This window comes from Lepisosteus platostomus, chromosome 6, assembly GCF_059453375.1.
Source record: "Lepisosteus platostomus isolate fLepPlt1 chromosome 6, fLepPlt1.hap1, whole genome shotgun sequence".
Classification (NCBI taxonomy): domain Eukaryota; kingdom Metazoa; phylum Chordata; class Actinopteri; order Semionotiformes; family Lepisosteidae; genus Lepisosteus; species Lepisosteus platostomus.
In genome coordinates this window covers 55,787,057-55,798,940 of record NC_142616.1, presented here as the reverse complement: position 1 = coordinate 55,798,940, position 11,884 = coordinate 55,787,057, and the positions used below count along the sequence as shown (strand labels likewise).

Below are 11,884 nucleotides of genomic sequence, written 5' to 3'. Positions count from 1 at the left end.
GATGTAGTTAGAAAATTTCCAGTTTCCACTCATTCTCACCCTGCTTTTGTCACTATATTTCATAGACGTAGATTTTTCTTTTGAAATATTTTTTTTTCGATGTAATGGAGAAACGATAAATTCGTGTGTCTGAAATTTTTATTTCTGTCACTTTCTTGTGTGATGTGCGCCGCGTGTAGATAGATTGTGGAGTATGCAGAACCTATAAACGACAAAATTGGATGAATATTACAATGCATAATTGTTGTCATACAGACTGCGACTTGAGTTAAAAACTACTATATTTAGGTTCGTTTTCGAAAATAATAAATTACAAGTACCCCACACTTGAAAACTTCAATTCCCATAGTCCAGGGTACTTCCGTATTGGAGTTAGTGATTCCTATGACAGATTCAGATTCGTAGTGTTCGTTTTTTACAGCCGTGGTAAGGGAAGGCGAATAAAAGATGTACTTTCACTTGGATCAGTGCAAGGTTTGTGAAACATTTCTAGAGTACAGCGAGAAGATTTTATTTGCCCAAATTCAGCAACCCATGCCAAAGAGATTAGTCTTTGGTAAAGAAAACAAAGGGTAGCTACACCTTTTTTTATTCAGAGTGCTGATTCGTATCCAAACTGAGTAGTTTGTAATGCCAAAGGCCGCTATTTACAAAGTTTCATTTTTATCAGTGGAGTAGATCCAAGTTTGTTGTTGTCGTTACAATGTCACCTCTGTGAACTAACATAATGAAAAGCGAAACTGGGGGATTGTTGAGGTATCGTGTAGACAGAAATTGAGTAAATTATTATTGTTGTTTCTTATTGTTATGATAACAACTGTTGGTAGCACAAAGGGTCACAGTAAAATATGTTATAAAGTTAAATGTGTAAGTGACGAAAAAGACCATGTAAAATGAATTTCACCCTCACTGTGTTAACTCTAGTAATGAAATATTGTGGGCTTTAGATGTATTCAATATAATTTTATACTGTATGCATACACTGTGTATTTGCCGAAAATCTACCAGAAATATAATATTCACATTAAGCCTGTGTTGCATATGCCTAAATTCCCATAAAAAGTTACACTTTGTGTTCAAGTTTAAGGGCTTATTGGAAACTGCGGTGATGAGTGACCTTTGAATAATCTTTGAATAATCTGGCAGTTGTCTTTCTGTCACTTCCCCAGGAAAGCAGGATAGGAAGAGCTGGTTAATGGCACCGTTTACTGAACAAGTGGCTTCTTGCTTTGTAGGCATTTGTTTCTGGAGACTGAAAGCAGTTCACTACAGGCATGGCGGCCGATGTCCACAATAAGAAGGTGGCCTGGGAGACGCAGAATGGGAGCTTGGCTCCAGTGGGCAAACTCCGCGCCGAGAGATCAGACAGTCCCACTCCTGGACTTGTAGAGGGAACAGAGCCAGGTAGATATTTCTGCTCATGCGTCAGTGAACACCTAATGCACAGGTGCCCAAGCATGTGAATTTCCTCCACCTCTGCTAATTAATCTTATTCTCCACCTCCTCTTAATTAATCTAGTTACAATAATCTGCTATTTTCAATCAGTGAACTGAAATTATGGCGTTTATTCATTCATGCCTTCTGTGTATTGAAATTGTCACATTTGGGCATTTGATCTTTTTATTCGAGACATATAAACAGCGTACATTTGAGACGTGAGATGTAATGAACTACACTTCATGTCATTCAGTGATTGTCACAAAACGTAGGTTTCAAAAACGTTAAGGAACTGTGCATTTAAAAGTTATATATGTTGGTTATTATGTTATGACACTCCTTATGTTAAGATAACGCTACTTTGGAGTGTGTCCAGAGAAGGGCAACTCTAGGACTTAAAGGAATGTCTTACATTGGTTTTTAAAAAAAAGCAATTTTAACCATAAACAGAGAAGATTGTGAGATCCCCTGATACAATTATTTAAAATCCTCAAAGGCATTGACAAAGTCCATGCTGAGGACTTCTTTAGAGTTAACAGTGAAACATGACACAGGGGGCACAAGTAGAAATGATGTGGTATTGCTTAGACTAAAGCATACAATTTGGGCTTTAAATTGGGCATAAAAATTGCCCAACCACTTATGGTATCATAGAAGAAACTTTTCTTTTCTCTAAAAAGCTTTTCTTTTAAGATCTATGATATCATCAGTATGGTTACTGCTGTAGATGCCCATCTCTTTCAATCCAGTTTACTTTGAAGCATCCTTTTAGAAGACTTTGTAATCTTTGTAGAAAAACACAGAACTGAGTCATTACACAGACCAGTAAATGATATTGCACAAAAAAATAACATTTTTGTATAGATAGCCTGGATGTTAGATTCAATCCATATGTCTTTTGCTGGTTGTTTTCCTGTATTTGCTTTTATAAGAACAGATTGGCCCTACATCTGGACTGTTGTGTTAGGTAGCAGCTGGACAAGACTGTCCTATTGTGTGTCCAAGAAAGACAGATTCATTTTTCATCCTCTTTTACGAACATCCCATGGGAGAAGTTCACACGGAAATTTACACTGTACTGGTGTGCCAAGTGTTTTGTGTTAGTACCTGTTCTAGATCCAGAGAAAGTCAGCAAAAACCTGCACTAACAAGATACTCTGTCATACTCAATGTGCATCATCCTAATGAGATTAATCCATCAGGAATGCAGCCCCTCCCTCCTCTATCACAGTTGGCAGTGTTACCCATTATAAATAAAAAAAAACCTATATTCTGAAAAATACACATTGCAGATGTAGATGACAGAATCCTTCTTGACAACAGTTCTGTGTTCACTAAACTATAATGCAGTCATGGCAATTCATCTAAATAAATACCGTAACCACGCTAAATGTCTGCAAAGATGTTATATATCTTTGTGCCATTTCACCATTTCTTTTTTTTTCTTCCAAGAGACAGCTGAACGATCAGCTTTAGAAAAAGCTCCGGGAGTGATGTCAAATTTATCATCTAGCCCTTTTGGAGTTTTTACGTACTACACTTTTGTTCAAGTATTTCATTGAAGATGGTAATGCACTGCATGGGGGTTTGTTTCTTGTACTGTAAAGTTCTCAGGGTCATACTAGATGTAATATGACAACCACATCTATGGGAGAGGAGCTGTACGATTAAAGGATGACTACCGGAGCTCTAGATCAGCCATTTGTTAGCACCCATGTGTCATATCTTTTCTCATATTCTTGACATTTTCATTGAACATCATTTTCACATTACTTGTTATACTGAATAATTAAAAAAGCATAATTGTCACATATACATACAACATTTCTATACTTATTCCTCTATGTTCAAAGGCCTCTTAATAGAAACTTGAATGCAAGGAGCATGCCCTGTTATAGAAATTATTTTTATGAACAGGATGCGATTAGCATAGAGAAAGATTACAGGATGATTCATTCAGTACAGTGATTCCTATTAGATCCTATTAGCCTACTGGCGTTTTACGCCATGAAAAAGTTCTGTTCAGTCAGAGACTAGTAACGGACATTACAATTGACCCCTCTATTGTTGAGCACGATAGCCTTTATCTACATGTGTTTATTAAAGAAGCAGCTGGAATAAAAGCAGAAAGGCCAGTGTGGTATTCCAAGAAAATGGATCATCGGGGAGAGGGTTTGAAAAGAATTCCCTCGCTAAGGTTTATTGAAAACAATGATTCCAGCTTATGGAAATCTCCTTAAAAATGATAGTTTACATATATACAGGAGAGGAAGAAGTCTAACAGTAATCAATACTAATACTTCACAGGTGCAGGACAAGACGATGCGATGTTTGTCCACACGCGCTCTTTTGAGGACCTTACTGCCGACGGCGAAGAAGGCGAGGGCACGGACCCTTCGGGGCCCGCTTCCGGGCTCGGGACCCCGCTGGGGGACCGGGAGCAGCCGGAGGCAGAGCCGGTGGGCCCCGAGGAGGAGCAGGCCCCAGAGACCCCAGCTGGCGGGAGGGCAGAGGAGGAGGACGTGACCAGCGAGGCGTGGCGCGGGCGGCGGAAGCACGTCTTCGTGCTGAGCGAGGCAGGAAAGCCCATCTACTCCCGCTACGGCACAGAGGAGGCGCTCTCGAGCACCATGGGGGTGATGATGGCTCTGGTGTCCTTTGTGGAAGCTGGGAAGAACGTCATCAGGTCCATCCATGCTGGTGAGAGGGCTTGGTGGTTGCTGGTGTCGTGTAATTGCATTTGTTCCCTTTTCAGTTCAGAGCATTTCCGTTCACTTGTACATAACGGATTGAAAAGTGATTGAGTGTTTGTTTAGTCACAGTAAATTTGGCTTAACTGGTATGGCGGAGGGCCAATGTAAAGCGAGCAGTGACCAGGGAGGTGGAGATGAGATGGAGGAGGGATGCGAAAGATGAATCTGAAGGAGTAAAGGGGTGTACTTATGAATTGAGATACAGTATGTCATGTTTGTAATTTAGGACAGCTGAGGCAAATTGAACTTGGCTGCTGTCATCTCTCCCAAATGTTTGTTGTAAACTCCAGTTTTTGGGCTGGGCAGCTAAAAGCAAAGCTTAAATTGACTCATGAGATGGAACAGGAGCCAAGACACAAGCTCCTACGCACAATTTTGAATGCGTTTCTTGGATGTTGTAATGTTGAATCTTTAAGACAAAGACATATCGTTCCAAAGATGAGAGTTCTTTTTCTTCATTGTAGCTCAATTTAACTTCAGTTCAAGTTCTTCATTGTACGGGATACTTTTTATGTCTTAACTGATGATGGGCTCTATGATTTCAATCAGATTCAGAAATGAAACTTAACTGATCAGTATCAGAAAGTGGAACACAGAAGGAAATTGCTGAAACGGAAAAGCTATTTTTATAGCACAGTACTAGTACTATCCTTACTGGGTAATCTGTACTTTCTCTCAACATCTGGGAGAATTATTAAAATCCAGAGAATTTTTACAAGAACATTCCTCAGTTCTGGCTAAATATGAGTGAAGGATTTTAGATGTAGCAGAGACTCTTAAGCTTAACATTATCCTCAACCTAAGAATTAATCACAAAAGAATGTTGAATGTTTTTTTTTCTTCCTCTGGAACTTTGTACATTTACGTAAAACCAATGTACAAAGTAAAAAAAGGAAGTGGGGCTCCTTTTTCATTCTTTATTCTAATGCAGCTTGTTTTTAGGAGATTTAGATACATCTAAAATACATGTTGCCATTCCATCTTAATGAACCAGAAAAGGCCTTATTTTACAAATCTCTACTCCCTTTGTATCCAGTAACACCATATTTGTATCTTTAAATAAAAACTTCTCAAATTAATATTGTATTTAATTCCTCCATTTTGAACGTCATTTTGGTTTCATCATCTTTTTAGAGAATGTGTAATGTACTTGAATGTGAAGCAGTTGGTCCCAGGATATATCTCCTTATCCCAGGTTGTCATTTTCTGCGTTTGTGATTTCCAGACGGCTACAAGGTGGTCTTCCTGCGTAAGAGCCCCCTGGTGCTGGTGGGGGTGGCGCACACTCGACAGTCAGAGAGGGAGCTGACCAGAGAGCTGCTCTACATCTACTACCAGATCGTCAGCCTGCTCACCCTCACGCAGCTCAACAATATCTTCCAGCGCAAGCAGAACTACGACCTGCGGCGGCTGCTGGCTGGCTCTGAGCATCTCACCGACAACCTTCTCAAGCTCCTGGACCGGGATCCCGGACTTCTGCTGTGCGCCGTCTCTTGCCTCCCCCTCCCCAGTTCCACCCGCGATGTCATCTCCTCCAGCCTGCAAGCCGCCAAATCCAAAAGCCTGGTCTTCTCCATTCTGCTCGCTGGGAACCAGTTAGTGACGCTGGTGCGAAAGAAGGACCAGTATCTTCACCACATGGACCTCCACCTGCTCTTCAACCTGGTGGGTTCCTCCAGCTCTTTCCGTGAGGGGGAGGGCTGGACCCCTATCTGCCTGCCCAAGTTCAACACTGCCGGGTTCTTCCACGCCCATATCTCCTACCTGGAGCCAGCCTCTGACCTCTGCCTCATCCTGGTTTCCACTGACCGTGAGGACTTCTTCAACCTGTCTGACTGCAAGCAGCGCTTTCTGGAGCGACTCCGCCGTCGCAGTGCCTACCCGGCCCTGCAGGAGGCGACGCGTTCCCCGAGCTATCCCGTCTCCCAGGTGGGCATTCCAGAACTCAGGCACTTCGTCTACAAGTCCAAGAGCTCTGGGTTGTACACCAGGTGAGGAGTCCTGCAGTCGGCGTGTCCTTTTACAACACAGACCTCTGGATTCTCCCTCCTTTCAGACATCTGCTCGTTCTTTTGTTCAGTGGCACATTGCCGCGCTATGACGCGAACATGAAATTATCACAACATTGAAATATTTATTTTAATACAAGTTGACTCCGGAATGACTACCTAGCACTATATTTGTGGCCTGTTATTATTGTTGTTGTTATTCTTTTGTGACCCAAAAAGCATATCACGCACTTCATCAGTATACTGTATATTATTATACTTTAATGTACTGTGCATATTGGGAGGGAGAGTTGTTTGGAGGATAGGTGTTACAGTGCTGTGCGCAGCTTCTCATGAGAAGAGGACTACGGACTTTGTCATTAATGAGGTGAATGAACCCATTCCAGGTTTCAAGATGTTTTTTATATTTATTAATCACTAATTGAGCACAAGTAAGCAATTAAATCACAGGTACAGGATCTTAATGCTAATGCGAAAATCAAATGGCTGGTGTTAATTTGTATATAAAGAGCTCAGTATCCCTTAGGTGCGTTAAGCCTGTAACTAATTTATAGGCCTCATAGCAATATTCTATTTATAACTGAAGCAAGTCTGAGGGTATCTGAAGTCTGTTAATAATATAAGAGAATGTGTAAGCCATATCTTTGGAATTCACTTGTTCCTCTCATTTTCTTCTCGTACTGATTTCTTACTATGACTGTAGGTGTTCATTTTTCCAGATTTTTAAGAAACACACAGTAAAACTTAGCTTTGCAATGTAAGAAACATCAAAAGGATAATCAGCTGACTCACATGGATGGATAGAATGAATCAGAAATGAAGAAAGCAAAAAAGGTCAGGAATGATTGCTGTTATTTTTTTTTTACATTGTTGCTTGCCAGCCCCGAACTCCCTGCACCATACCAAACTGAGGAAGAGCAGGAGAGGCTGATGGGTCTATACCAGTACCTGCACAGCCGAGTGCATCACACCACGCGCCCACTGCGCTCCATCTACCACTGCGGGGAGAGGGAGAACCTGCTGGCCTGGGTGAGACTCTTCAGAGGGAGAATAACTTGCTGTTGTGATATATACTGTATGATGTTCTTAGGGCAGTGTGGTGGCACAGCTGTTAGCATTGCTAGAAGCACTGGGGCCCTGGGTTCAATTCCACAGTCCATAGACATACTGATAGGTTAACCATCTTCTGGTAAAACTGGCCCTGGTTTGTGCCCTATGAAGAACTTGAATCCCATCTGGGAAATATACTGTATCCTACAGTACCTTATGCCCATTACTTGCAGCATAGGCTCCAGCTCCACTGTACCCCCAAATTGGATAAAGCAGTTAGAAAGTGGATGGATCTTGTTGTCATAATAGATGGAAAAGCAGTTAAATTATTCCCTGGTGGTATGATTCAAAAAATCAAAACTTAACCTTCTCCTGTTATGTTCTGTTTTTTTTTGGGGGGTGGGTTCAGAGCAGGGTTCACAAAAGGGTCAGAATGTTGTGTTTTTAAGAAACTTCCAAAGGACAAATAAATGGACCCCAGGGTTCACTATCAGATTTATGTTTTTCATGTCAGGTTATTGGCGGAATGGTTGTTTAGGAGGAGATTAATTGAAAAAATAAACTGTCCAGAGAAAAAGTCAAAAGGAAACTATTGTGATTCGAAATCCCAGTCATACATTCACTGATTATTAGTCACAATAATTCATTATACAGTACTGGTGGTTAAATATACTGATATACTGTCATTTGTTTGATTTAAGACACAATTTGAACCAATTAGCCTAGATATTTAAAGCACTCACTCCAAGTGCAAGTTGAGCCCTGTAATCCGTTCATCGTGAGTTTGTGCTTGGTTCCTGGTGAAACAGTACTGCCTGTAGACTTACATTGATATCCGCGAGGGATGCCCCACTCCTCCAACTGAACCTCCAGTAAAGTCAGTGCTGTGTACGGGCGGAGTCTGTCTTCCTTTTCTCACTCTCCTTTCGCAGGTCCAAATTTTAAAGAAAAGTTAGCCTTTATATAAACAAATATACTTTCCGGGCTGCTTAATTCTTCCTGATTTTGGGAACGTTAATTTTGGTCCCAGTTAACATTTCCAAAAGCTAACATCTATTAATGCTAAAAGACGGGTCTTTTCTAGCATGTCTATTTCTTGATATCTTCTTTTGTTTTTTAAAAAGACTGTCAATAGAGAATGTTAATAACGCCTGCATCAGATCACGAATTTCCAAATGTTCTAGAATGTTATAAGTGTTGAGACATTAAGCCTCTCATTTAATTGCAGGTGACCAGCGGCTTTGAGCTCTACCTCTGTTTCAGTCCATTGGGGACCAAAGCACAAGCTGTGATGGCTATTAACAAGCTGCTGAAGTGGATTCGAAAGGAGGAGGACCGTCTCTTCATTCTCAGTCCACAGACATACTGACCTTCCAGCCTGCTGAAGGCTCGCTACTCACATGGACTAACTATCAGACTGTGTATAGAAAGTTGTAGATGTCACGTATTCTCAATAATGCAATATTAGCAGCTAATACTACTACAAATTACTAAAATATGGTGGGAACAAAAATGTGTGACCTTCAGTGTTAAAATTAGATTCTAGGTTTTTATTGAATACTTTACGATAATAGATATTTAAATAATTCAGGATAATTATTTTCACCTATAGATTTTTCAGTTTGCCATGGCGTATCAGGCCATAGAGATTCTTTCCATGATCTACAGAACAAAAAAAAATGTTTGATTTTGTTCTTTTGATTTTACAGATAACACAATGTGATCTGTAATGCTTCCAATATTAAAACTAGAAATCAAGGCACTTTTGCCCTACAAGCACTACAATAGTCTTTGCCGCATGACATTTTTGACTTGAAAAGCAGGATCTGAGTGCATAGTTCTTTTTAGCAAAGTGTTTTAGAAGGTAAAATGCTTCCTATATTTAAATACTGAAAAAGGCACTTATGACAAAGGTCTTTAACAAGAGGTGCCAAGTGCGTTACCAGTTTTAAAAGAACGGTAGTGTACTACAAACAGGGTTATTTTGGGAATTTTATTTAACTTTGTTCTAAACATACAAAGAACAAGATGTAACACAAAAGCAAAGGCAGTATTTTATCTAACCGAGGCATTTCAATCCAGTAAATGTAGCTATTAATGATGAGTATTGAACCAGTACACTGGTTGGATGCTAATTCTTAGGGAATTTATCTTAGGCCACATATTAAGTTCATGACCTTCCGACTGTGATTAAATTCTTTCTGGATTTAACTTTTTTATTTTGCTTTACATCAGGGTAATTAGGTTCTTAATTGGGACTATTTTTTGGCCATCTTCAACGATGGCTTACTTGAGGGTACACTTCGCTGACAGGCTCCAAAGTGAAAGGAAAGTCATAAGTGATGAAGAATGCATCAGGACAGAGACCCTAGGCTTCTGCTTTGTGCAAAAGTAGCTGAGGGAAGAGATACTAAAGAAGGGAACATAACAGTTAGATTACATTAAATTCCCTTCCTTTGGAATCCCTTGAGAAATCTGTTTTAAAAGCAATATGAAGATATTTTCATGACCTACATAGACTTACTATAAGTCTGGAAATATAATCAGGTTAACTTTTTTTATTTTCTATGTGGTTTAAAACACTTGTAGAGCTAACAGATTCCATGTGCTAGTTTTAAAATTTAATGTTTTTACTTGAAGACATGATTAATTACTTTCCTTTCACATTTGTGGCCTGTATTTAAAATACTTCATTACACAAGAGGGACTGTATAACTTTCTGGGCCACCTGAGCTACCTGTACCTTATCTGATGATTATTTTAGCCCACCACTACATCTCTGCTTTTATTGAAACATCAAGAACAATAAGGTTTCCTGTCTTTTTTCCACGTTTGGCAACTGAATTTGTGTCAGGAATCCTCAGTGAAAAGGTATACAGATCCTGTGCAGACGCAGGAGTAGGTAGGTGACGAAGCAGGCGAATGATCCGATAAGTAAGGCGAGTCTGTGGTCAAAAGAAGAAAGGTGGTTCGAAATCCAGGAAGTACAAATAGTGGCAAACAACCCGAAACGAGAGGCGAGGTCCAAAGTCGAAAGGCAAAAGGGAAGTCCAGAATCTAGAAGAATGCGAGATACAGAATAAACGCCACGTAGAGCTCTCCAGGAGTAGACTCAATACTGAGCAGCAGGAAGTGACTTAGGATGGTTTAAATAGTGCTGCTTGCTTGCGCTTATTATTAACCCGCTGCTGGTACTGGTTCTTTTGTGAGATGATCTCCGCTGGCTGGTGGTCGTGACAATTTGGGTGAAGTTTCAAAAGAAAGTACATCTTTTTAATACACCTTGAACAGTTGGAACTGTTTCCTTCGAAAAAGCATTTTCACTGTGCCCATGGTATGGAATAAATTAGTACTGCAGTAACAGCAGTAATAGTATTAAACATGCTTTAAGTATAGTATGACTTTCTTGGTTTCATAGACATTTTACTAATATTCGCCTCCCTTGTTTAAATGAAATAAACAATCCCCATCACCAAACATTCTCACATCTGCTTTCAAATCAAAGCGAAGAAACATTAACGAAAAGGACATGCTTTCCTGGGGCAGTGACTCAAAGGAATATGGTTTGACTGAGAACAATGTTGAGGGTATAAAAATTGCTTTGCCAAATTTGCCTGCAGCACTCTCAAGGTGAAGTGTAAAACTGCAGTGCAGACATCCCAGATTATCTTATTTTTAACTGACAAGCATGTGACTGAGAATTGCAAAGTGGCAGTTTGTGTGCAAAGCTTTAAGAATACTGACAGGGATGATGCTTGGTTTTACTCAATAAAGTCTTTAAATGTCAATGCAGCTTTGGGTGTCTTTTTTGTTTAACTATATCAGTAGTTTCTTATTCTAGTGCTGGAGTATAACCATGTCTGCCGTTTTGTGTTCCAATTCGTCCCTTAATAACCCACTAAAAACCCATTAGCTTTTAGTTCTTAAAAATCTAGATTTGTAATTGTCTGAACCCTGTGCTAATTAACCATCAATCAGGTTTGTTAACTGAAATGCAACCAATTGGATTTAAGCAGAAATAAAAAACACTGACTAATAGTGTCATTAAATGGAAGCTGTGTGTTCATCACCAGTGGTTCATCTATTAACAGTTGTTTAGTCTGAAATAAGGGAGCAAATTCTTAATTGGCAAGTTGAGGAGAAACTGCATAAAGGTCTGTATTTGAAATACTGTAGTGCTGTTTAACTAGAGCAACAATTAGCGCTGGTGATTAAGGACCTACTGTAGTTGAAACACTAGCCAGCAGACAAGGCTACGTCAGGTCCGGTATTGAGAACCAATGTACTATAATAATTGTTGCTTGCAATATAAACTGTTATTGGGGATTCTTGTTTAAAACAGTAACTTTTTAACTTAAAATAATATAATATGGTACTCTACAGGGCAATATAATATCACATCCAGTAGGTGGAGTGTAGTCATCTCTTTACACTAGCTCCTGACTGCAATCTCATACAGTCTACAGACATCCATACAACATTTGAGTTGATTAAGTACTGTATATGTTCTTAAGATACCATTATATTCTGTAACTAACTTTAAGCATAACTTATATATAGTGTATATACAGTATAAAGGTATAACCTAAATTTCCTGTCATTCATTTTGAGGTATTCTTTGATTTATATCCCAT

At 39.7% G+C, this 11,884-nt stretch overlaps 1 protein-coding gene across 1 annotated transcript; it reads left to right on the top strand.

Annotated features, from left to right (window-relative positions):
• Nucleotides 1–346: 346 nt before the first annotated feature.
• mon1a (MON1 secretory trafficking family member A) lies at nt 347–11,038 on the top strand. The gene is made up of 6 exons (XM_088636430.1): nt 347–474; nt 1,236–1,404; nt 3,746–4,138; nt 5,417–6,182; nt 7,082–7,229; nt 8,479–11,038. Exons 2-6 carry the CDS (start codon nt 1,275–1,277, stop codon nt 8,617–8,619), a joined length of 1,578 nt encoding a protein of 525 aa, XP_088492556.1. The 5' UTR covers nt 347–474; nt 1,236–1,274; the 3' UTR covers nt 8,620–11,038.
• The last annotated feature ends 846 nt before the right edge of the window (nt 11,039–11,884 follow it).

What these genes read in the sequence shown, in the direction of transcription:
- mon1a (XM_088636430.1), top strand. Translation starts at nt 1,275, where the DNA reads ATGGCGGCCGATGTCCACAATAAGAAGGTGGCCTGGGAGACGCAGAAT. An exon ending in TGTAGAGGGAACAGAGCCAG is followed by an intron (nt 1,405 to 3,745) that starts GTAGATATTTCT and finishes AATACTTCACAG; the next exon opens with GTGCAGGACAAGACGATGCG. An exon ending in GGGAGAACCTGCTGGCCTGG is followed by an intron (nt 7,230 to 8,478) that starts GTGAGACTCTTC and finishes ATTTAATTGCAG; the next exon opens with GTGACCAGCGGCTTTGAGCT.